Raw genomic sequence first — 26,635 nt, 5'->3', positions numbered from 1 at the left:
ATTGTTCTGTGTCGTGTTTGTGTCTCCTCTCAATTGCTCTGTTTATTGCTGTTCTGAGTGTTGCTGGGTCGGGTTTGGTTTTGGAATTGGATTGCATTGTTATGGTATTGCTTTGTATTATTTTGTTGGATTGATTAATAAAAACATAATAAAAATAAAATTCGATTTTTGAAAAATGAGAATCGATACTGAATCATACAACGTGAAAATCGCGATTTGAATTCAAATCAATTTTTTCCCACACCCCTATTGAACAGGACCTGAAACTGGGGCGAGCTGTGATTGAAGCTGGGGCGGGCTTGGCTTGAGCAGGACTTCAAACTAAGGGAAGCTTCCCTTCAGATGGACCTGAAACTAGAGCGAGCTTGGCTCGAACAGAATCTGAAACTGAAGCGAGCTTGACTCGAACATAATCTGAAACTGGAGTGAACATGGTTAAAACAGCACCTGATACTGGAGAGAACTTGGCTCTAGCAAGACTTGAATATGTATCATTATTGACATGAACAGGACCTGAAACTAGAGCAAGCTTGGCTTGAGCAGGACCTGAAACTGGAACAAGCTTGGCTTGAAGTAGGACCTGAAACTGGAACAAGCTTGGCTTGAAGCAGGACCTGAAACTGGAACGGGCTTGGCTTGAGCAGGACCTGAAACTGGAACGGACTTGGCTTGAGCAGGATTCTTTGCTGCGGTGAGCTTGGCTTGAGCTGGACCTGAAACAGGAATAAACTTGGCTTAAAGCAGGACCTGAAACTGGAACAAACTTGGCTTGAAGCAGGACTTGAAACTGGAACAGGCTTGGCTTGAGCAGGACCTGAAACTTGAACAGGCTTGGCTTGAGCAGGACCTAAAACTGGAACAAACTTGGCTTAAGCTGGACCTGAAACTGAAACAAGCTTGGCTTGAAGCAGGAACTGAAACTGGAACAAGCTTGGCTTGAAGCAGGACCTGACACTGGAACAAGCTTGGCTTGAAGCAGGACCTGAAACTGAAACAAATTTGGCTTGAGCCGGACCTGAAACTGTGGCGGGCTTGGCTTGAGCAGGACTTGAAGCTGGGGCGGGCTTGGCTTGAGCAGGTCTTGAAGCTGGGGCGGGCTTGAAGCTGGGGCGAACTTGGCTTGAGCAGGACTTGAAGCTGGGGCAAACTTGGTTTGAGCAGGATTTGAAGCAGCGGCGGACAAGCCTTTAACAGGACTTGAAACTGGAGAACGCTTGGCTTGAAGCAGGACCTGAAACTGGAACAAGCTTGGCTTGAAGCAGGACCTGAAACTGGAACGGGCTTGGCTTGAACAGGACCTGAAACCGGATCAAGCTTGATTTGAAGCAGGACCTGAAACTGGAACAAACTTGGCTTGAAGCAGGACCTGAAACTGGAACAAACTTGGCTTGAAGCAGGACCTGAAACTGGAACGGGCTTGGCTTGAGCAGGATTCCTTGCTGCGGTTAGCTTGGCTTGAGCTGGACCTGAAACAGGAATAAGCTTGGCTTAAAGCAGGACCTGAAACTGGAACAAACTTGGCTTGAAGCAGGACTTGAAACTGGAACGGGCTTGGCTTGAGCAGGAGCTGAAACTTGAACAGGCTTGGCTTGAGCAGGACCTAAAACTGGAACAGGCTTGGCTTAAGCTGGACCTGAAACAAGCTTAGCTTGAAGCTGGACCTGAAACTGGAACACGCTTGGCTAGAAGCAGGACCTGAAACTGGAACAAACTTGGCTTGAAACAGGACCTGAAACTGGAAAAAAACTTAGCTTGACGCAGGGCCTGAAACTGGAACAAACTTGGCTTGAAGCAGGAACTGAAACAAGCTTGGCTTGAAGCAGGACCTGAAACTGAAACAAATTTGGCTTGAGCCGGACCTGAAACTGTGGCGGGCTTGGCTTAGACAGGACTTGAAGCTGGGGCGGGCTTGGCTTGAGCAGGACTTGAAGCTGGGGCGAACTTGGCTTGAGCAGGACTTGAAGCTGGGGCAAACTTTGTTTGAGCAGGATTTGAAGCAGCGGCGGACAAGGCTTTAACAGGACTTGAAACTGGAGCACGCTTGGCTTGAAGCAGGACCTGAAACTGGAACAAGCTTTGCTTGAAGCAGGACCTGAAACTGGAACGGGCTTGGCTTGAACAGGACCTGAAACCGGATCAAGCTTGACTTGAAGCAGGACCTGAAACTGGAACAAACTTGGCTTGAAGCAGGACCTGAAACTGGAACAAACTTGGCTTGAGCAAGATTCTTTGCTGCGGTAAGCCTGACTTGATCAAGACTATTAAATTGGGCGAACTTGACTTGAGCTGGACCTGAAACTGGAACAAGCTTGGCTTGAAGCAGGACCTGAAACTGGGGCGGGCTTGGGTTGAGCAGGACCTGAAACTGGAACAGGCTTGGCTTGAGCAGGACCTGAAACTGTGGCGGCCTTGGCTTGAGCAGGACTTGAAGCTGGGGCGAACTTGGCTTGAGCAGGACTTGAAGCTGGGGCAAACTTGGTTTGAGCAGGATTTGAAGCAACGGCGGACAAGGCTTTAACAGGACTTGAAACTGGAGCACGCTTGGCTTGAAGCAGGACCTGAAACTGGAACAAGCTTGGCTTGAAGCAGGGCCTGAAACTGGAACGGGCTTGGCTTGAACAGGACCTGAAACCGGATCAAGCTTGACTTGAAGCAGGACCTGAAACTGGAACAAACTTGGCTAGAAGCAGGACCTGAAACTGGAACAAACTTGGCTGGAGCAAGATTCTTTGCTGCGGTAAGCCTGACTTGATCAAGACTATTAAATTGGGCGAACTTGACTTGAGCTGGACCTGAAACTGGAACAAGCTTGGCTTGAAGCAGGACCTGAAACTGGGGCGGGCTTGGCTTGAGCTGGACCTGAAACAGGAATAAACTTGGCTTAAAGCAGGACCTGAAACTGGAACAAACTTGGCTTGAAGCAGGACTTGAAACTGGAACGGGCTTGGCTTGAGCAGGACCTGAAACTGGAACAAGCTTGGTTTGAGCAGGACCTGAAACTGGAACAAACTTGGCTTAAGCTGGACCTGAAACTGAAACAAGCTTGGCTTGAAGCTGGACCTGAAACTGGAACAAGCTTGGCTTGAAGCAGGACCTGAAGCTGGAACAAACTTGGCTTGACGCAGGGACTGAAACTAGAACAAACTTGGGTTGAAGCAGGACCTGAAACTGGAATGGGCTTGGCTTGAGCAGGACCTGAAACTGGAACGGGTTTGGCTTGAGCAGGATTCTTTACTGCGGTGAGCTTGGCTTGAGCTGGACCTGAAACAGGAATAATTTTGGCTTGAAGCAGGACCTGAAACTGGAACAAAATTGGGTTGAAGCAGGACATAAACTGGAACAAACTTTGCTTGAAGCAAGACCTGAAACTGGAACGGGCTTGGCTTGAGCAGGATTCTTTGCTGCGGTGAGCTTGGCTTGAGCTGGACCTGAAACTGGAACAAACTTGGCTTGAAGCAGGACCTGAAACTAGAACAAACTTGGGTTGAAGCAGGACCTGAAACTGGAATGGGCTTGGCTTGAGCAGGACCTGAAACTGGAACGGGTTTGGCTTGAGCAGGATTCTTTACTGCGGTGAGCTTGGCTTGAGCTGGACCTGAAACAGGAATAATTTTGGCTTGAAGCAGGACCTGAAACTGGAACAAACTTGGCTTGAAGCGGGACCTGAAACGGGAACAAACTTGGCTTGAAGCAGGACCTGAAACTGGCTTGGCTTGAAGGAGGACCTGAAACTGGAGCAGGCTTGGTTTGAGCAGGACCTGAAACTGGAACGGGCTTGGCTTGAGCAGGACCTGAAACTGGAACAGGCTTGGCTTGAGCAGGACTTAAAGCTGGGGCATACTTGGCTTGAGCTGGACCTGAAACTGGAACAAGCTTGGCTAGAAGCAAGACTTGAAACAGGAATAAGCTTGGCTTGAAGCAGGACCTGAAACTGGAACAAACTTGGCTTGAAACAGGTCCTGAAACTGGAACAAACTTAGGGGCGGGCTTGGCTTGAGCAGGTCTTGAAGCTGGGGCGGGCTTGAAGCTGGGGCGAACTTGGCTTGAGCAGGACTTGAAGCTGGGGCAGTTTCAGGTCCGGCTTGAGCCGGACCTGAAACTGTGGCGGACTTGGCTTGAGCAGGACTTGAAGCTGGAACAAGTTTGGCTTGAGCAAGATTCTTTGCTGCGGTAAGCCTGACTTGATCAAGACTATTAAATTGGGCGAACTTGACTATAGCTGGACCTGAAACTGGAACAAGCTTGGCTTGAAGCAGGACCTGAAACTGGGGCGGGCTTGGGTTGAGCAGGACCTGAAACTGGAACAGGCTTGGCTTGAGCAGGACTTGAAGCTGGGGCATACTTGGCTTGAGCTGGACCTGAAACTGGAACAAGCTTGGCTTGAAGCAGGACCTGACAGTGGAACAAGCTTGGCTTGAAGGAGGACCTGAAACTGAAACAAATTTGGCTTGAGCCGGACCTGAAACTGTGGCGGACTTGGCTTGAGCAGGACTTGAAGCTGGGGCGAACTTGGCTTGAGCAGGACTTGAAGCTGGGGCAAACTTGGTTTGAGCAGGATTTGAAGCAGCGGCGGACAAGGCTTTAACAGGACTTGAAACTGGAGCACGCTTGGCTTGAAGCAGGACCTGAAACTGGAACGGGCTTGGCTTGAACAGGACCTGAAACCTGATCAAGCTTGACTTGAAGCAGGACCTGGAACTGGAACAAACTTGGCTTGAAGCAGGACCTGAAACTGGAACAAACTTGGCTTGAAGCAGGACCTGCAACTGGAACAAACTTGGCTTGAGCAAGATTCTTTGCTGCGGTAAGCCTGACTTGATCAAAACTTAAATTGGGCGAACTTGACTTGAGCTGGACCTGAAACTGGAACAAGCTTGGCTTGAAGCAGGACCTGAAACTGGGGCGGGCTTGGGTTGAGCAGGACCTGAAACTGGAACAGGCTTGGCTTGAGCAGGACCTGAAACTGAAACAAATTTGGCTTGAGCCGGACCTGAAACTGTGGCGGGCTTGGCTTGAGCAGGACTTGAAGCTGGGGCGAACTTGGCTTGAGCAGGATTTGAAGCAACGGCGGACAAGGCTTTAACAGGACTTGAAACTGGAGCACGCTTGACTTGAAGCAGGACCTGAAACTGGAACAAGCTTGGCTTGAAGCAGGGCCTGAAACTGGAACGGGCTTTGCTTGAACAGGACCTGAAACCGGATCAAGCTTGACTTGAAGCAGGACCTGAAACTGGAACAAGCTTGGCTTGAAGCAGGACCTGAAACTGGAACAAACGTGGCTTGAAACAGGACCTGAAACTGGAACAAACTTAGCTTGACGCAGGGCCTGAAACTGGAACAAACTTGGCTTGAAGCAGGACCTGAAACTGGAACAAACTTGGCTTGAAGCAGGACCTAAAACTGGAATGGGCTTGGCTTGAGCAGGACCTAAAACTGGAACAAGCTTGGCTTGAGCAGGACCTTAAACTGGAACAAGCTTGGCTTGAGCAGGACCTAAAACTGGAACAAGCTTGGCTTGAGCAGGACCTAAAACTGGAACAAGCTTGGCTTGAAGCAGGACCTGAAACTGGAACGGGCTTGGCTCGAGCAGGATTCTTTGCTGCGGTAAACCTGACTTAAACAGGACTTTTAAATTGAGAGAGCTTGGCATTAGCTGGACCTGAAACTGGAACAAACTTGGCTTTAAGCAGGACCTAAAACTGGGGCGGACTTGGCTTGAGCAGGACTTGAAACTGGAGCGTGCTTGGCTTGAGCAGGATTCTTTGCTGCGGTAAACCTGACTTGAACAGGACTTTTAAATTGAGAGAGCTTGGCATTAGCTGGACCTGAAACTGGAACAAACTTGGCTTGAAGCAGGACCTAAAACTGGGGCGGACTTGGCTTGAGCAGGACTTGAAGCTGGGGCAAACTTGGCTTGAGCAGGACTTGAAGCTGGGGCAAACTTGGCTTGAGCAGGACTTGAAGCTGGGGCAAACTTGGCTTGAGCAGGACTTGAAGCAGGACCTGAAACTGGACCTGAAACGGAAACAAGCTTAGCTTGAGCAGGACTTGAAGCTGGGACAAGCTTGGTTTGAGCAAGACTTGTAGCTGGAGCATTTTTGACTTGACCTGGAACTGGAGCAAGCTTGGCTTGAGCAGGACCTGAAACAGGAACAAGCTTGGCTTGAACAGGACCTGAAACTGGAACGAGCTTGAGTTGAGCAGGACCTGAAACTGGGGCGGGCTTGGCTTGAGCACGAATTGAAGCGGGGGTGAACTTGCCTTTAACAGGACTTGAAACTGGAGCGCGCTTGGCTTGAGCAGGATCCTTTGCTGCGGTAAGCCTGACTTGAACAGGACTTTTTAATTGGGTGAGCTTGGCTTGAAGCGGACCTGAAACTGGAACAAACTCGGCTTGAAGCAGGCACTGAAACTGGGGCTGGCTTGGTTTGAGCCGGACCTGAAACTGGAACGGGCGTGGCTTAAGCAGGACCTGAAACTGGGGCAGGCTTGGCCTGAGCAGAACTTTAAGCTGGAGCAAGCATAGCTTCAACAGGACCTGCCACTGGAGCAAGCTTGGCTTGAGCACAACTCGAAGCTTGGACAGGCTTTACCTGAACAGGAACTAAATCTTGAGCAAACTTTGCTTGAGCATGACCTATGACTGGAGGAAGCTTGGCTTGAGCAGGATTTGAAGCGGAGCAGCAGGCGGCTGGGCTCGGGGTCGAGCTGGGACAACCCACTGGAGTCGCCGGTGGCGCCCGCAAACCCACTGGAGTCGCCGGTGGCATCTGCAAACCCAATGGAGTCGCCGGTGGCGTCCGCAAACCCACTGGAGTCGCCGGTGGCGTCCGCAAACCCACTGGAGTCGCCGGTGGCGTCCGCAAACCCACTGGAGTCGCCGGTGGCATATACAGTATATACCCGCTGGAGTTACTGATGGCGTTTGCAGCAGAGGGCTGGGCTGGAGGTCGAGCTAGAGCAGCAAACGGCTGGGCGCAGGACTGGAAGAGGTGGCCGTGCAGGAGGTGGCAGCCTCAGTGGACGCAAGATTGGCGGCAGCTGCTATGCAGGAGGTGGCATCATTGCTGGACATTGGACAAGCAACGGAGCTCCCTCTTAAAGCATGGTGGTGCCGTAGGGCCCACTGGAGAGCATGGTGGCGTTCAATAGGCCAACTTAAGAGAAAGGTGCCCTCAGAATGCTTACTAGAGAGAAAGGTGGCGTCGGATAAACCCACTGGAGAGGATGGTGGCGGTGGCTTCAGACCCACTAGAGAAGGTGGCAGCCTCGGAAGACCCACTAAAGAGGATGGTAGCAGCGTCAGAAGACCCACCGGAGAGAATGCTGGCAGCATCTGCACACCCACTGGAAGACATGCCGGCAGTTCTGCGTACCCACTGGAGCGAGCTTGGATTGAGCAGGACTTGAACTTGGGCAAGTTTGGCTTAAGCAAGACTTGAAGCTGGAGCATTTTTTACTTGAGCCGGATCTGAAACTAGGGCGTTCTTGGCTTGATCAGGACCTAAAGTTGGGGAGAGCTTGGTTTGAGCAGGACTTTAAGTTAGGACGCGCTTGGCCAGAACCTGAGTTTGGGGAAATCTTAGCATGAGCAAGACCTGAATATGGAGCGAGCTTGGCTTGAGCAGGACCTGAAACTGGGGCAAGCTTGGCTTGAGCAGGACTTGAAGCTGTGACGAGTTTGGCTTAAGCAGGACATGACGCTGGGGTGAACTTGGTTTTAACAGGACTTGAAGCAGGGGTGAACTTGGTTTTAACAGGACTTGAAACTGGAGCGAGCTTGGCTTAAATAGGGCATGAAGCTGGGGCGAGCTTGGCTTGAGCAGTACTTGAAGGGTATTCGGACTGGACTTAGCTTTGTCTATCTCAGTTATTTTGAACATGAATCAGTTCCAAGGCTCAACACCCTTGCGAGAGATGACCTCCTCATCCTGAAAATAACACTGCATGTGTAGCAGCTTTAATCCCTGCAAAACTCTTTCGCTTGTCGTTTGCGAGAAACACTTCCTTAGTTGGTGGGATCATTACATCTACTATCAGATGTAATTTTATTTTAGCTATAGCAGGGGTATTAAAAGTGTGGCCCGGAAGCCATTTGAGGCCCGCAGCTAATGTGTTAAAGGCCCACAGCACATTCTAAAAATACTATTAAAATAAACAAAAACATCTACATATGCCTAAAAATTTGTTTTCTTTTGTATTATTTTTTTAATGAATTAAGTAACATTTATGACAACCTTTTTCCAAAACACAATATAGAATGTAAGATATAACAGGATAATGCTACATTTATCATTGGGGACGGCGTGGCGCGGTTGGGAGAGTGGCCGTGCCTGCAAGATGAGGGTTCCTGGTTCAATCCCCACCTTCTACCAACTTCGTCCCGTCCGTTGTGTCCTTGAGCAAGACACTTCACCTTTGCTCCTGATGGGTGGTGGTTATGGCCTTGCATGGCAGCTCCCGCCATCAGTGTGTGAATGTGTGTGTGAATGGGTGAATGTGGAAATACTGTCAAAACGCTTTGAGTACCTTGAAGGTAGAAAAGCCCTATACAAGTATATGTTTTCAAAACGCTTACAAAAAAGTGGGACCCCAAAAATTTTCTGTGGAAACCCATTTTTATGACTTAATGGGGTCCCCCCATTTTGAAAATTCTTAGCACCAACACTGACAAATATATACATATATACATACAGTCGCGATCCAAAGTTTACATACACTTGTAAAGAACATAATGTCATGGCTGTCTTGAGTTTCCAATAATTTCTACAACTTTTATTTTTTTTTGTGGTAGAGTGATTGGAGCACATACTTGTTGGTCACAAAAAACATTCATGAAGTTTGCTTCTTTTATGACTTTATTATGAGTCTACTGAAAATGTGACCAAATCTGCTGGGTCAAAAGTAAATATACAGCAATGTTAATATTTGCTTACATGTCCTTTGACAAGTTTCACTGCAATAAGTCGCTTTTGGTAGCCATCCACAAGCTTCTGCTTGAATTTTGTAACCACTCCTCTTGACAAAATTGGTGCAGTTAAGCTAAATTTATCGGTTTTCTGACATGGACTTGTTTCTTCAGCATTGTCCACACATTTAAGTAAGGACTTTGGGAAGGCCATTCTAGAACCTTAATTCTAGCCTTATTTAGCCATTCCTTTACCACTTTTGACATGTGTTTGAGGTCAGTGTCCTGTTGGAACCCCCAACTGCGCCCAAGACCCAACCTCCGGGCTGATGATTTTAGCTTGTCCTGAAGAATTTGGAGGTAATCCTCCTTTTTCATTAGTTTAAGTAAAAATATATCGATCTATACTTTTTCATTCATATCGCCCAGCCCTACTACAACTTAATAAACACAAATGTAGAAAAAACTAACAGCAGCTGTAAAGTTTAGATCCATGAAGGAAAAAAGAAAGTGAATGAATGCTTATAACTGAATAAATTTACTTATGCATAAAAATGTGTTTTCTTCTGTATTATTTTTTTTAATGAATTTAGTAACGTTTATGACAACCTTTTTCCAAAACACAATATAGAATGTGAGATATAACAGGTTAAGGCATACATTTATCATTTGTTTTCAAAACGCTTACAAAAAAGTGGGACCCCATTTTTATGACTTAGCGCCAACACTGTATATGTGTGTGTGTATAATGTATGCATGCCCACACACACACACACACACACACAACGTGTATGTACAGGTAAAAGCCAGTAAATTAGAATATTTTGAAAAACTTGATTTATTTCAGTAATTGCATTCAAAAGGTGTAACTTGTACATTATATTTATTCATTGCACACAGACTGATGCATTCAAATGTTTATTTCATTTAATTTTGATGATTTGAAGTGGCAACAAATGAAAATCCAAAATTCCGTGTGTCACAAAATTAGAATATTACTTAAGGCTAATACAAAAAAGGGATTTTTAGAAATGTTGGCCAACTGAAAAGTATGAAAATGAAAAATATGAGCATGTACAATACTCAATACTTGGTTGGAGCTCCTTTTGCCTCAATTACTGCGTTAATGCGGCGTGGCATGGAGTCCATGAGTTTCTGGCACTGCTCAGGTGTTATGAGAGCCCAGGTTGCTCTGATAGTGGCCTTCAACTCTTCTGCGTTTTTGGGTCTGGCATTCTGCATCTTCCTTTTCACAATACCCCACAGATTTTCTATGGGGCTAAGGTCAGGGGAGTTGGCGGGCCAATTTAGAACAGAAATACCATGGTCCGTAAACCAGGCACGGGTAGATTTTGCGCTGTGTGCAGGCGCCAAGTCCTGTTGGAACTTGAAATCTCCATCTCCATAGAGCAGGTCAGCAGCAGGAAGCATGAAGTGCTCTAAAACTTGCTGGTAGACGGCTGCGTTGACCCTGGATCTCAGGAAACAGAGTGGACCGACACCAGCAGATGACATGGCACCCCAAACCATCACTGATGGTGGAAACTTTACACTAGACTTCAGGCAACGTGGATCCTGTGCCTCTCCTGTCTTCCTCCAGACTCTGGGACCTCGATTTCCAAAGGAAATGCAAAATTTGCTTTCGTCAGAAAACATGACTTTGGACCACTCAGCAGCAGTCCAGCTCTTTTTTCCAGGGTCAACGCAGCCGTCTACCAGCAAGTTTTAGAGCACTTCATGCTTCCTGCTGCTGACCTGCTCTATGGAGATGGAGATTTCAAGTTCCAACAGGACTTGGCGCCTGCACACAGCGCAAAATCTACCCGTGCCTGGTTTACGGACCATGGTATTTCTGTTCTAAATTGGCCCGCCAACTCCCCTGACCTTAGCCCCATAGAAAATCTGTGGGGTATTGTGAAAAGGAAGATGCAGAATGCCAGACCCAAAAACGCAGAAGAGTTGAAGGCCACTATCAGAGCAACCTGGGCTCTCATAACACCTGAGCAGTGCCAGAAACTCATGGACTCCATGCCACGCCGCATTAACGCAGTAATTGAGGCAAAAGGAGCTCCAACCAAGTATTGAGTATTGTACATGCTCATATTTTTCATTTTCATACTTTTCAGTTGGCCAACATTTCTAAAAATCCCTTTTTTGTATTAGCCTTAAGTAATATTCTAATTTTGTGACACACGGAATTTTGGATTTTCATTTGTTGCCACTTCAAATCATCAAAATTAAATGAAATAAACATTTGAATGCATCAGTCTGTGTGCAATGAATAAATATAATGTACAAGTTACACCTTTTGAATGCAATTACTGAAATAAATCAAGTTTTTCAAAATATTCTAATTTACTGACTTTTACCTGTATATATATTTATACATGTGTGTGTATATATACACACATACATACAGTATATACTAGGGATGTCCCGATCCAGGTTTTTGCACTTCCGTTCTGATACCGATATTGTTTTTGCACTTCCGATCCGATACCGACACTGACCGATACCAATACTGACCGATACTGGCCTATCCGAGCATGTATTAAAGTTTAAAGTTATTTAGCCTACTTAGTTGTCAGAATCATGTTGAAAAGGGTTTTAGTACTCTTGATAACAACTAGCCAGCTGAATTAGGGGAGTTTGAATAATACACAATGGTTGGTAACAAGAAACTGACCTGTTTATTCAAGGATAAACACAAAATAGACAAAATTATACATGACAAACAGAAATGGCATCATTGAACTAGGGCTGGGCGATATGGCCTTTTTTTAATATTGCGATATTTTAAGGCCATATTGCGATACACGATATATATCTCGATATTTTCCTTAGCCTTGAATGAACACTTGATGCATATAATCACAGCAGTATGAGGTTTCTATGTGTTTTGATTGATTGATTGATTGAGACTTTTATTAGTAGGTTACACAGTGAAGTACATATTCCGTACAATTGACCACCAAATGGTAACACCCGAATAAGTTTTTCAACTTGTTTAAGTCGGGGTCCACTTAAATTGATTCATGATACAGATATATACTATCAGATATATACTATCATCATAATACAGTCATCACACAAGATAATCAAATTGAATTATTTACATTATTTATAATCCGGGGTGTGGAGGGGGGCGCCGGATGTAAGTGTCAAAAAGACAGCCAAAAGAGTTTGATATGAGAATAAATCTAAAGTTAAAATATAGGGTAGAAATGCACCCATTTGCAGGAAATGTAGTCTTGATTTTCAAAAAAAAATTTCAAGGCTTGCATGTCTACATTAAAACATTCTTCTTCATACTGCATTAATATATGCTACTTTTAAACTTTCATGCAGAGAAGGAAATCACAACTAAAAAAATCACTAATTTTTTCAGACGGTATTGATGTGGAAATTTTTGCCTCTGCATTTTGATGGTGTGGGCGTGTGGCACCGAATGGAGATAAGCGTCTCGACAGACGTTACAATATTTGAACAATGACGACAAAAACTGTTTTCTCTGTCGTGTCCGTGTGTCGAAAATTGTTATGCGCTTATTTTTTTATTTGATTTTGTGCGTGGCATAGATTTGCTGTGTGCATAGGACGCTTGAGCAGTGCGCAATTGCACAGGCGCGCACTTTAGAGGGAACGTTGCTCGCACGGCTGCGCTAGCATCACAGCTAACGTTAGCCATGCTGCTACCTCTCTGCTCGGGGAGGGCGTATACGTATGTGACGTACGACGTGACAGTATGTGACGTGTGTAAGAAGGTGCGCTTGCTGTCTGTGAGAGGGAGACACAGAAAAGAGTGAGAAGAGCCTGTCGTGTAATGCCAGCAGCTAAAAGCAATTGCGTGAGAATCCACAGACCTGTGGATGTGTTGAAGGTGTGCTGGAAAATGCGGAACGGAAATTAGGGAGCAGCAGAAAAGTGGAATGTATTATTTAAATCGGTGCGTTGAAAAACACGGACCGGAGTTTTTTTTTTTAAACTGGATCGGCATTTTCCCATGCCTTGCCGATACACATTTTTTGGCAAATATCGGATCGGGACATCCCTAGTATATACACACATACAAACATATACATACATACATATATAAACAATGATATTTGCTATGGATAAATAATTAGATACATTCCATAAATAAACAGTTCACAATCGGTAATTCAGTCCTAAAGTTCATGAGTCCATAGTTCGAAAGTAGACAGGAAAAAGTATAATAGATGCAAGGAGAGGGGCGGGGGGGAAGTTAATATCTCCTACCTGGAAGCGGTGCGTCGGTCGCTCGCCATCCTTTTGAGAGGAAAATCACCATATAAAAATCCGACCTGAACAGGTTCAAAAACACAAATTAGCAAACATCACCTTCGTGTATAAGCAACAGGTTTGTGCGTTCATTTGTTTGAGGACCATTACAAACTGCAATGCCAAATCGGCGTCATTTGCAGGAGAAGTCTAACAACAAAATGGACCAACTAAAAACAAAACTTGGAGGTCCTTTAAACATTATACATATTGGTAAAATGTTCAGCTATAAATTAAACGTAAATCAGGCCGTCATTTCGGGTATACTGACGTAATTTGATCGAACGCTAAGCTAGCATGTAGCGCTATTGACTTTGAATGGCTGATGCCACGATTGCACTGTTTAACCAATAATCAAAGTATAGATTGACTCACCGTTGACAAGGGGTCTTAACATAAGATGAAGAGGGTGTCCAGTGAGCAGGTTTGTTCCTAGTTAGATCGAGTTAACCATCAAAACGCCAAACAGAGCACAGCAGCCAAGGTTAATAGCAACAGCTGCGTAGGAGGATGATTGACAGGTGGCGCCAGGATTTAAAGGGACCACGTCAATTGAGTCAACCAGACATGCGACATCACCTCGTTACATAAATTAATTAATAAATAATTCCTCTGTTGAATTTAATCATGTGCAAATTACACAAGAATGTAACATTTAGTAACATGTGATATTAACTCCCTACATGCAAAATGAGATATGTCAAGCCTTTATTGGGTATAATTTAGATGATTATGCTTTACAGTTTATGAAAACTTTGAATTGAAAATCTCAGAAACTGTCAGGTTTCAAAAACTGTAAGCCATTATCAAAATTATAACAAATTCTTGACATATCTCACTTTGCATGTTATGAAACAACGGTTAGTTTCATATTTGAAGATGAATTGCTGACATTAGACTTTTACACCACATTCTAATTGTATGATATGACAGAGAACATCTGGTGGGGGAAAGCATTCAACTTTTCTCCGACTATAATTGAATGTACACCACCCGAAAAATTAGGAGTGCCGACTGTAGCAAATATATACAAGCTTTTGACCACAAATTTAGTCGCTGCTCTGTGACATTCATCTAGCGGCAGACGTGAACTGGGGCTGCCCGCCTCAGGCTATGTCTACACTAAGCCGGATAACCCCTTAAAGTAATAATTATTTAGCTTAAGCCTCGCTTCAGCCACACTAATCTATCGTTTAAGGTCTCTCTCCTCTGAAAATTTTTTGTGCGCCGTGTATTTCTTGAATCTCCGGCTCTTAGCATTGTATGGACTCAATGATCATTTACAAATTGAGTTCATAGAGGAAGTGAAGTCAGAAAGACCGCGCTCCACACAGGAAGTGACGTCAGAAAGAACACGCCACAGCCAGCTTTATAACAACCGTAGCTAACCACTGGAAAGATGGAGGCAAATCATCCAGACATGCCGTGTTTCTCATTCTTCTACATGTACAGACGCTTGTGGAAATCACACATTAATACCTTAAGTCAGGGTTCCCCAACTTTTTTCCCACCAGGGACCAGTTTAATGTAAGCATTAGTTTCACCGGACCGGCTTTCTACGTGTGACAGATAAAAACAGCAAAACAAATTAGCATGAAAAATTTGCCTTTGGCTACAATCTGGCACATTAACATTTTATATGTCCATTAATGTGCACTGTCCAATGTACTATAACGAAGGAGTTGTAATATACATATATTATGTAAAAAATGTAAAAAATACCTAAGTGTTTGTCTACCGTGAGCGAACTGTGGTGCTGAATTTCCCCCAAGGATCAATAAAGTACTTTCTATTCTATTCTATTAACAATGGTGTTTTAGTGGGACAGGCGAAACTTAAGTCGGAGAAAAAAAAAGTACTTTATAAATTAATTATTGTTTCAGTGCGGCCCGAGAGCAAATGCGCCACGGACCGGTACAGGTCCCCGGACCGGTGGTTGTTGACCACTGCCTTAAGTGAAGGAAACGCGTGATTACAGCTATTTCGGATACTACACATCTCAGACGGCAAGAGAACTTTCGAATGTCCGGGTCAGCTGTGATTCTACTTACCGAAAAACTTTGTCCCTTCCTCCCGTAGATGTGATAAAAAAGATAGCGTGTGCTTTGTTTTTTCTAGCCATCGAGGGAAGACTACGGGAAACAGCGGATACATTTGGACTAGCAAAGCAGACTATCAGTTATTGTCCACCATGTATGTCGCGGACTCAACGTCTAGGTCCAGAGTATATAAAGTCACCAAAAAGGAATGGACAATGAAGGTGAAGGCAAAAGAGTGACGAGTGTCCTGACCAGATATCTAGATCCCTAGATTGATTGTTGTCAAATGTTCTTTATCACATGTCCATTAAAGATTTGACTAATTTATGATGTCTCAGGTGTGATTCGCTACAATAGGGCCCCACAGTGCACTGAATTACAGCTATCGTGTTTTTCGGAGTATAAATCGCAGCTGCCGAAAATGCATAATAAAGAAGGAAAAAAACATATAAGTCGCACTGGAGTATAAGTCGCATTTTTGGGGGAAATGTATTTGATAAAAGCCAACACCAAGAATAGACATTTGAAAGGCAATTTAAAATAAATAAAGAATAGTGAACAACAGGCTGAATAAGTGTACGTTATATGAGGCATAAATAATCAACTGAGAACGTGCCTGGTATGTTAACGTAACATATTATGGTAAGAGTCATTCAAATAACTATAACATATACAACATGCTATACGTTTACCAAACAATCTGTCACTCCTAATCGCTAAATCCCATGAAATCTTATACGTCTAGTCTCTTATGTGAATGAGCTAAATAATATTGTTTGATATTTTACGGTTATGTGTTAATAATTTCCACACAAGTCGCTCCTGAGTATAAGTCGCACCCCCGGCCAAACTATGAAAAAAAACTGCGACTTATAGTCCGAAAAATACGGTAATTGAAATACCACAACACTGGATATTGTTCAGATAAATTCAATTGAATTGAAGAACTTGCACACAAAGCAACACTGGAGGTGACTATGTCGTCCGCATTTTCTGCGCATGCGTATTAGGTCGGCGGGGGGGGGAGCGGCGAGGGGGGTCTTAAACGACCATTGTGTGTGTGTAGACAAGGATAAGGTTAGGTGGGATTTACCCTGGATAACCTTCGTGTAGAAGTGGCCTCGGAGCCAGTCAGAATCTGGTTTTCGTCATTCCCATCTAAATGAGAAGGCATTAATTTTAATTGAACAAATAATAGCACTAACATGACAGGCGGTGAGTTAGAACCTGTTGTATTCAGATTAGTTGCTCACCTTACTGATGAGATCAGCACGGTTCAAAACAGCGACTTTCATTTATAAATTGTGCATGATGTGTGTTCAAAATGTTTAAGCATATTGCTTGTGTAACCTACTTGTATGGGCTTGCCTCTTTGTGATGTTAAGTTCCTGTTATAAGCTGTTATACAGTGTATGCCTTGAGCTCCCTATTTTGAAGGCGCTAAGAGCGGAAGTGGTGACACGTTTAGTGGAGCGGAGGTTTTGAAAGAAAGGAAATAAAGTGGTCCTCGTGTAAAACTGGAGCCTCAGTGTTTCTTATTTTGTAGTTTTATACAATATAGGCGACATATATAAACCCTCAGTTACACTCGTATGTCCCCCTCTTGATGAAATACCAGCCTTGTAATTATTACACATAGCGCTGCTGCAATCTTTTCTTGTAAAATATTAGGTATTTGTACCGCCCTGGCACCGCCATTTTGCGATCTGACGTCAGCACGAAACAGGCGCGAATTTTACAAAATGGCGTCTCTAGGAGAAGTATGATACCAGATAACTACCGATACCAAATCAAACGTCAAGCACCTGAACAACGATATTAATATAACTCAGCTCGCTTCATTTTGTAGTTGGACGGATTTTAGCTATTACAATATTTTTTTTAAAAACGCAATTATCACGACGTTTGACGCTAGCTTGATAACTATAGCCAACCTGACCTAGCTAGCATGAGCCACCTACCTAGCAGGTTAGCGTTAGTTATTTCAGGTGGCGTCAATGCTTCAACGACAAAAACATGCAGATAGATAACACAAACTCATTCATACCTTGGAGCAGATTTAAGTATTTTTGTTCAATTGAGGGAATTAACTCAGCTGACTTCCAATGAGTTGAATGGCGCGCCATTACGACGGCGTAGGACTTGTGGGCGGAGCTTCTGTGATTTGTCAGTCTGCGTTTCCGCCTGGGATGTGATCACGTGACGCAATTTTTTTTTTTAGATTTCAAACATTGATAACGTTTGTACAACAAATTTAACAATATTCAAAGTTCAAGATATCATAATATAAATTATGTTTCTTTAAGTGCATTAGTTTAAAATAGTTGCAGTCTCATCATTTAGTGACGTCACAGTGACGCCATGCCCCTCTCAACTGATCGCCGTACACAACCGCGTTTGAACCAACCGGAAATGGGAAGGTTATTATTTTATTTTATTTTTAATTGAACAATTGAACATACAAACAATACAGATTGAAATTATGAAGACAAATTGAAGCACTTTAATGTATTACAATATTTCAAACAAAAAAGGTTTAGAAATCATCTTTATGAACAAAAAGTGTTAGAATAGAATAGAATAGACTTTATTGTCATTATATTTGGATATAACGAGATTAAGGACTCCAACTTAAGGTGCGGTAGTGGGAACAAATATGGGGTAAAAATAAATTACACAACAGGTAATAAAGAAAAAACTAACAATTTAAATAAACAGACTACTATCCAATAAAAATATTAGCAATCCTATACGATATACAAAACACTATAGAAATACAAAATACTGTACAATATACAGAACAGACAAGAGTACCGGAGTAATAAATAACAATCAGTGTCGGACGTATTGCGCTCGAAGGGTAATATTGCACAGTAGGGTATTAGGGTAGGATATTGTATAGGGGTGAATTATTATTATAAGTTAGAGTTCAAGATGGTGACAGCTCTGGGAAAGAAGCTGTCTCTGAGCCTGTTTGTTCTGGCTCTGATGCACTTGCCCGATGGTAGCAGGTCGAACAGGTGGAAGACAGGGTGTGTGCTGTCTTTGGAGACAATACAATTGGATACAAAAATAATGTAAAATAATATATGTGTATATATATATATATATATATATATATATATATATATATATATATATATATATATACACATACATACATACATACATACGCTAAAAAGAGACATACTGTAGTTAAAGACAAAACTTATTGTGATCTTTGTGTTATAAGTGTATCATAATTAGTTATTATAGGGGTGTCCAAAGTGTGGCCCATAATTCAAGTTGTTGATTTGCAGAATATTGTCCGTAAAAAAAAAAAACGTGTGTAATGGAAGAAAAACAGCAAAAAGACATGACGTAATTGGAAAAATCTTAATTATTTTTATAGTAATAATAATAATACACTTTGTCATTTATAACACAAAATTGACACTACGTTTTGTATTTTAATATATATCTAATATGTTTTTTTGCATTATTTTTTTTTTTTACAATATAGAATATCAAAAAGGCATGCATTGTATATTCAGTGGCAGCACGGTGGAACAGGGGTCAGTGCATGTGCCTCACAATACGAAAGTCCTGAGTTCAATCCCGGGCTCGGGATCTTTCTGTGTGGAGTTTGCATGTCCTCCCTGTGACTGCGTGGGTTCCCTCCGGGTACTCCGGCTTCCTCCCACCTCCAAAGACATGCACCTGGGGATAGGTTGATTGGCAACACTAAATGGTCCCTAGTGTGTGAATGTTTTCTGTCTGTGTTGGCCCTGCGATGAGGTGGCGACTTGTCCAGGGTGTACCCCGCCTTCCGACCGTGTGCAGCTGAGATAGGCTCCAGCACCCCCCGCGACCCCGAAGGGGACAAGCGTTAGAAAATGGATGGATGTATCTTCAGTATGCAGCCGTTGGTGCACCCCTGAGTTATTAGAATCAAAATTTCAGCTTTTTCTACAATGTCTTTTTTCTTATATTTTCTTACTGTTTTTCTGTTCCAACAATATTCTGCAGACCAACAAAACTCGAGATGCGGGACGCAAATGGCCCCCGGGCCGCATTTTGGCCACCCTTGCTCTTGTCAGTTGATTAGGACGACGATAGCAGAGGGAAAACATTCAGATAAAATAAAATATTCCAATTATTATATGAAACAATATAAACAAATGTTTAACAATAAAACAAATTAAAACATCATATTTTTATTCATTGGATTATTTAGGGCAAAAATACTAAGGAAAACTACTGCTATACTCTGGGGGAATAATAGACAATAACTAACAATAAACACATCATAAAACAAAACTTTGTACTGTACAAATTGCGGCGCAAAAGACAATGGGACAAGGGAACTGTTATGTATTGCAGGGGGAGTTGACGGCACAGACACAAGGGGCAATAAAGCACTATGATATATATCTATATCTATATATATATATATATATATATATATATATATATATATATATATATATATATAGATATATATAGATATAGATATATATATAGATATATAATGATAAAACAATAATACTTAAACTAAGGAAATGGTGTGTGACTAATCCAAAAGGGGTGTATGGTGGGAGACTGTGTATGAATGGTTAGCTGTTGAGTATTACCTAATTGTTGGATGAGGAAGCAGACAAGTCCAAAGGGTCAAGCAGAAGAAGGTCCGTCATCCAAGCGGGGGGTCCATGGGACTGAGAGAGGCGTCAAGGGGTCCGTGAGCAAAAAGGAGGTAGAGGATGAAGAGAGGCAGTCCAGAATCCAAAGGGGAACAACACGGGATCACGGGAGAACACGGGAAGACAACAGGGGCATCAAACACGGAAACAAGAAAGTCACAGGTGGGAGAGCGAGATCGCGGGATGGAAGCCAGACACGGGGTGCTTACACAGGCAACTGAAGATTAAGTTCCGGCGACGATCCTCGGGTCCACTGGTCTGTACACAACTCGCCCTCATCAGTCCCAGGTGTGCTGATTGCTGCTTGCTCACAGCCTTGCCGGCATGTGGGCGTGACGCGGCCAGTGCAAGCATGGGCGTGTCTCGGCGCGTTGCCAGCGGAGGTGCTGGCAGACCCAGCTGCCAGAGAAAAGCGGGTTCGAACCCACGCCATGACAGGAACTACCCAAATATGTCATGGCGTGTCTATGTGGCGGCCATCTTAGTCAAGGCAACAGTCCAACTCAATGCAATGCGTGTATAATGAAAATAAATCACAACTTGCTCATTTTTCATGTAGAGCCAGAATGTGTGTTAACATTACAAAAAACGTTTAAATGAAAACGATCCAAAAGCTATTCATGCTCATGAAACCTTATTCCTAATTTAAAGTACTTCCTGTTGTGAATAATTGTTATTCACATGTGGGCCAGCAAAATGATGTGTTTATTGTTAACATATATTGTATAAAATTAGTCTGTGTATGTTACTTACCTGTTTTGCGCCCAATTATGTATATTAAACATTAATATTACTCAACAAAACTCCAGTAGCTAGCATTACCCCTTAGCTCACTATAGTCACCTAACATGTTGTGTAAATACGGCAAAAAAAAAGTAGTTCCTCTGTGTTAGCGCCGACAATAACAATTCCGTTATAGCTTGGTTGATATTCAGGTCAGGCATGTTTTTGGATGTTTTTTTGCGGAAGCGGGCCCTTTAATCTGCTAAACAGACACAATAACTCCACAGGGAAGTTTTGGTGGATTTACGAAACTGAAACAATACAAACAGAATGCCATTGTAGGTTAAAGGCCTACTGAAACCCACTACTACCGACCACGCAGTCTGATAGTTTATATATCAATGATGAAATCTTAACATTGCAACACATGCCAATACGGCCGGGTTAACTTATAAAGTGACATTTAAAATTTCCCGGGAAATATCCGGCTGAAACGTCGCGGTATGATGACGTATGCGCGTGACGAAGGCAGTTGAACGCGTCATCTTGGAATAGGTCCCTCCCAATTTAAACAGCTCTGTTTTAATCGCTAATTTCCACAGTATTCAGGACATCTGTGTTGGTGAATCTTTTGGAAATTTGTTCAATTAACAATGGAGACTGCAAAAAAGAGAGTTGTAGGGAAGCGGTGTGTTGCTGCTGGATGTAGCAACACAAACCAAAACACAACCGGTGTTTCATTGTTTCTTTTCCCAAAAGATGGCGGCCAAGCTTTACTATGGAACAAAGAAGTCAAGCGAACACGGTTGGATTGGACGACACATACGAAGTACAGTGTATTATGCAGCGAACATTTCGAAAGATCATGTTTCGAAGAGGGTCCCTTGCGAATGGCAGAAATGGGAATCAGCACTCGTCGACTCGTGCTGAAGAAAGGTGCGAAGCCAACTATTTTCGATAGACCACGGACAAGTCCGGAGCACCCGACCCCCTCCACAAGCGGACAGACTGGGCACATGAGGTCTGCATTTGCCAAAAGGGAAAGGAAGAGGGTAAGAATCTTGATATCCAGTTTTCATAGTCAGACTACACTGTTCCAATATCCATTTCTTTGTTCTCAATTGTTGAAACCCCCCCACCTCCACACCCCGGATTGTAAATAATGTAAATAATTCAATGTGATTATCTTGTGTGATGACTGTATTATGATGATAGTATATATATGATAGTATATATCTGTATCATGAATCAATTTAAGTGGACCCCGACTTAAACAAGTTGAAAAACTTATTGGGGTGGTACCATTTAGTGGTCAATTGTACGGAATATGTACTTCACTGTGCAACCTACTAATAAAAGTCTCAATCAATCAACCAAAACTAACACACACAGTCATAGACTACTCCAGTGGTTCTCAACCTTTTTTCAGTGATTTTCCCCTGTGAACATTTTTTTAATTCAAGTACCCCCTAATCAGAGCAAAGCATTTTTGGTTGAAAAAAAGAAAAAAAATACAGCACTATGTCATCAGTTTCTGATTTATTAAATTGTATAACAGTGCAAGATATTGCTAATTTGTAGTGGTCTTTCTTGAACTATTTGGAAAAAAAGATATAAAAATAACTAAAAACTTGTTGAAAAATAAACAAGTGATTCAATTATAAATAATATTTTGTACACATAGAAGTAATCATCAACTTAAAGTGCCCTCTTTGGGGATTGTAATAGAGATCCATCTGGATTCATGAACTTAATTCTAAACATTTATTTTGTTGAAGTATTATTCAATAAATATATTTATAAAGGATTTTTGAATTGTTGCTATTTTTATAATATTTAAAAAAAAATCTCTCGTACCCCTTGGCATACCTTCAAGTATCCCCAAGGGTATGCGTACCCCCATTTGAGAACCACTGGACTACTCCATGAACAATGAAATAAATTAACAATAAAATAGTCTACATATAATTATTGCTTCAAGTTCTAGTCAAGTTCTTCTGCAGTATAAAGTATCGTACATTTACTGACATTACTGTCAATAGTGTCAATACTGTCAATAGATTACAATAGACAATAATATAAAGTATTGTACATTTGTACATTTACAGACAATAGATCAGATCATGGACAGTACGACTACGGCATCAGTGGCGGATGCGGTGGATGAACCAATGGCAATGGCACTAGATTTGCCTGATGAGGAGGGCGATCAAGATCAGGTTCGATTTGTTTTCCTAATCAATGTTCAAATGGATTACAGTTCAAGCCCAATCCAAAAGTATTCATAATTAATGTAAATGAGGTATCCATATTACATGTAGCTGTTTCTCCATTTCCAGGGAAATACAAGAGAACAAGGATGCCAGACGGACTGGGTACCGATTGGGACAGCACCAACAGCAATGACCAGTAGCAAGAGCACCCAAACAGGGAAAATACATCATAGATCAAAGGGTATGTCTATTTCGGTGACGAACATGATTCTGCACATCACAGTACACATTGCACGCTGCCTGTGCAGAGTAGAGTAGACAGATAAATTAGGTGATTCAAAGACAATAATTATTATGTGATTCTAGTTTAATTTGAACAGATTATATAAAACAACTTGTGCTTGATTTTATTGCTAGGACACCAGGTGACCCCAGATATCCTCGAGAGGGTTAGAGCTCGGCCGGCCAGGGTTAGTGAAGTCCCATTGTCAAGTGTAGCAGCTCCATCTGACAGCCCCGAGATGCAGACTAACATAGCAGCTCCAGGTGTGTCTGGAATGCAAGCCAAGCTACGACCACCTCCTGCATTGTTTGATGAAGGACCAGCATCAAGTCCCACTGCGCCTTTTGTTGGTGGTTCTTCCGATGACAGCTATGTGCCGAGTGAGTCAACGACATCGGATCCGTGTCAATCTGACGGGTCGCCAGATCGCCCATGTACTCACCAGATGCATGAAGAGGGCTGCCACAAGGAACCGAAGTACATCATCTTTGAGTCGTGCCTCCAGAGTCTCGTCAAGTGGTGTCACTGTCCAGTCTGTGGCAGCCAGGACATAAGCCCTTCTTGGGATTCGAACGGTACACAGCTGACCATGACTCTTCAATGTGCATCATGTGACCAGAGGAGTAGTTGGAGCAGCCAGCCAAACATTGGCCCTTATGCCGCGGGCAACATCCTGCTGTCTGCTGGCATCCTCTTCGCTGGGGCATCTTCTGGCAAGGTGTTGCAAGTGCTGAACAGCATCGGAGTGGTCACGTATGTGAAGAGGACATTTTTCAACCACCAGGAGCTCATCCTGCAGCCAGCCATCAAAAAGGTGTGGGAGGAACAGCAACGGACGCACCTCACCATGCTGCAGGTGGAAGGCCGACCCCTCGTCCTTGGTGGTGATGGGCGAGCAGACAGTCCGGGACACAGCGCCAAGTTCGGTACCTACACCACAATGGAGCTTGTGGCCAATGTGGTTCTCGACCTTCAGGTTGTACAGGTACGACCATATAATCTCACTAAAACACTAGTAACACAATAAGCAGATAAGGGATTTTCCAGAATTATCCTAGTAAATTTGTCTAATAACATTAACCATTTCAATGTATACTAAGCCCCTTTTTCATTTTTTTCTTTGCTCATTCCTTTTCTGTTATATATATTTCAGAGCAACGAATGTCTTGGCAGCTACCATATGGAGATGGAAGGACTGAAGAGGATGGTGGAACTGCTGATCAGCTGGGACCTGGATGTCGGGGTGCTGGTGACAGACAGACACAGACAGATCGCTAAATGGATTCGTGAAAACATGCCCAATACACGGCACTGCTATGACATCTGGCATGTTGCAAAATGTTAGTTGGATTATTTGTATGCATGACAAGTTGTGAAGTAGTGTGTACATATCAGTGATCAGATGAATGCGATATTGTATTTAATCCACAAATTTCTGTTTTTTTCTGTTTGTAGCCATCGGAAAGAAACTGAAGGCCATCGCCAAGCATAAGGACTGTGAAGACCTGAAGCCCTGGGTGCAAAGTATAATCAACCACCTCTACTGGGCAGCAGTGTCTACACCGCCTGGAGAGGGGGAACTTCTGGTTGCCAAGTGGAAGTCTGTGGAGCGACACATTCAGAACATCCACAAGGACCATGGCGACCTCTTCCCAATTTGTACTCATGGACAACTGCAACGGCAAAAGAAATGGCTCAAACAAAGTGAGTAGGCAAATAAGTTGCCCGAAAGCAGTGAGGGACTAGCAGTATTTTCCTGCACATCTTTTGAAAGTCAAAAAATTCAGATAAACTTGTAAGTAAATAACCAGTTTAAGTTGACTGGAACATTTTTGTAGAAACGTTGTTCTATTTTAAATTTATGTTTAGGTTCACGCTCAGCAGTGAAACTGGAGGAGGTGGTCAACAACAAGTCCCTGCTAAAAGATATCGCCATGCTGTCGGGTGAACACCAGACTTCCAAGGTGGAGGCGTTCCATAGCCTTATCATACAGGTGAGAATTAGACTGATCGCCTGTAGGTGGTGTCGGTGGTTACCACCTGCCACTAGGACTTTGGTGGCCAGGGAGCAAAATACTAGAGCATACTAAATGAAGCCTTGATACAGTCAGTGTAAGCAAGAGAATGTTGGAGGTCCAACATAGTGGCTGGCATCTTGGTGAGAAAGATTGCAAACAATTCTGGCGTGGTGTTAACATTGAAAACAAAACAGCTTCATTACTGCAGGAGATCAAGCTTTAATAGCTGACTATTAACAGTTTAATACACAAACATTTGTATTCAAATTTACAAACAATTTATAAATTTACACACACATTGTATGGACGCATGACTGAATAAAGTGTCTTTTATCTTATACAGTTCGCACCGAAAATGTATGTCTTCTCATACATCGGAATGCTGTGCAGGTATGTTTCCACACTAATCTAAGTGTCACTAGTGTGTGCCATACTTTAGTACTAATTATTACATTATTCTGTTACCACACCTAGGAACCTGCTTGCTGGGCTGCACTGGAACGAAAATTCGAGCCGCCCTATAGCCACTACACAAGCGGGTGCTGAGCGCTATGCAGTACGCTACCCGAAGTATAAAGCAGGGGGCCATGTGGTCAAGAAAATCGCGACAGAGCCAACATACCGTAAGTGTAGAGGACACAAAACATGTAAACACTTGACACTTTGTATCATGATAATAATACTGTCAAGTTTCACTCTCCATGAGTATATTATGTTGTGAGCAGGAACATGTACAATTGTATTTTGCAGGCTACGTAGATGACTTGATCAGGGAGGTTGTTGCTGGCTGCAGACAGACCCCTGACGAGAGAACACCACTCAGCGTCACTGTGGATGTGCCTCCCTTCCTCTGCGATGAACTGGAGAAGCCAGACAAGGAGGAAGCCATCGCCAAGCACAGGAGTCGCTTCGGTAAGTGTGAAATGCCCTCCCGGTAACAGTTAGAGATGCTACCTCAGTAGAAGCATTTAAGTCCCATCTTAAAACTCATTTGTATACTCTAGCCTTTAAATAGACCCCCTTTTTAGACCAGTTGATCTGCCGTTTCTTTTCTTTTCTCCTCTGCCCCCCCCCCCACGTGGAGGGGTTATTCCGGTGACCATGGATAAAGTGCTGGCTGTCCAGAGTTGGGACCCGGGGTATACCGCTCGCCTGTGCATCGGTTGGGGACATCTGCGCTGCTGACCCGTCTCCGCTCGGGGTGGCCTCCTGCTGGCTCCACTGGACCCTCACTAATATGTTAGACCCACTCGACATCCATTGCTTTCGGTCTCCCCTAGAGGGGGGGGGTTACCCACATATGCGGTCCTCTCCAAGGTTTCTCATAGTCATTCACATCGACGTCCTACTGGGGTGAGTTTTCCTTGCCCGTGTGTGGGCTCTGTACCGAGGATGTCGTTGTGGCTTGTACAGCCCTTTGAGACATTTGTGATTTAGTGCTATATAAATAAACATTGATTGATTGACTGAT

The 26,635-nt window shown here is 43.5% G+C and overlaps 2 protein-coding genes across 9 annotated transcripts in view; one reads left to right on the top strand and one right to left on the bottom strand.

Moving 5' to 3' along the window:
* The window catches only part of LOC133650215 (uncharacterized), a 23,362-nt gene extending 5,952 nt beyond the window's left edge, over positions 1-17,410 (bottom strand). For 2 of the 8 annotated variants that reach the window (XR_009826204.1, XM_062047193.1), the window contains exons 1-4: positions 17,296-17,397; positions 16,342-16,406; positions 13,168-13,232; positions 581-713 (exon numbers count right to left, since the gene is read on the bottom strand). Coding sequence is in view for 4 of the 8 variants with exons in the window: in XM_062047193.1 (XP_061903177.1) it covers positions 581-713; positions 13,168-13,232; positions 16,342-16,406; positions 17,296-17,374 (342 nt within the window). In the remaining 4 variants the exon portion in view is untranslated. Of the gene's footprint in view, positions 714-3,380; positions 3,429-3,502; positions 3,596-13,167; positions 13,233-16,341; positions 16,407-17,295 lie in introns of those variants that run through there. The other 6 variants (XM_062047191.1, XM_062047192.1, XM_062047194.1 and 3 more) reach the window with 6 other exon arrangements.
* Positions 17,411-21,411: 4,001 nt separating this feature from the next.
* LOC133650211 (uncharacterized) lies at positions 21,412-26,635 on the top strand. The gene is made up of 10 exons (XM_062047178.1): positions 21,412-21,702; positions 22,759-22,869; positions 22,990-23,104; positions 23,281-24,131; positions 24,300-24,486; positions 24,602-24,850; positions 25,016-25,140; positions 25,508-25,554; positions 25,639-25,787; positions 25,915-26,635. Exons 1-10 carry the CDS (start codon positions 21,541-21,543, stop codon positions 26,100-26,102), a joined length of 2,184 nt encoding a protein of 727 aa, XP_061903162.1. The 5' UTR covers positions 21,412-21,540; the 3' UTR covers positions 26,103-26,635.

The sequence above is a fragment of the Entelurus aequoreus genome, linkage group LG05 (genome assembly GCF_033978785.1).
Source record: "Entelurus aequoreus isolate RoL-2023_Sb linkage group LG05, RoL_Eaeq_v1.1, whole genome shotgun sequence".
In the NCBI taxonomy this organism is placed as follows: domain Eukaryota; kingdom Metazoa; phylum Chordata; class Actinopteri; order Syngnathiformes; family Syngnathidae; genus Entelurus; species Entelurus aequoreus.
Note: the sequence above shows the minus strand (reverse complement) of the source record. Positions and strands in the feature narration are given on the sequence as shown.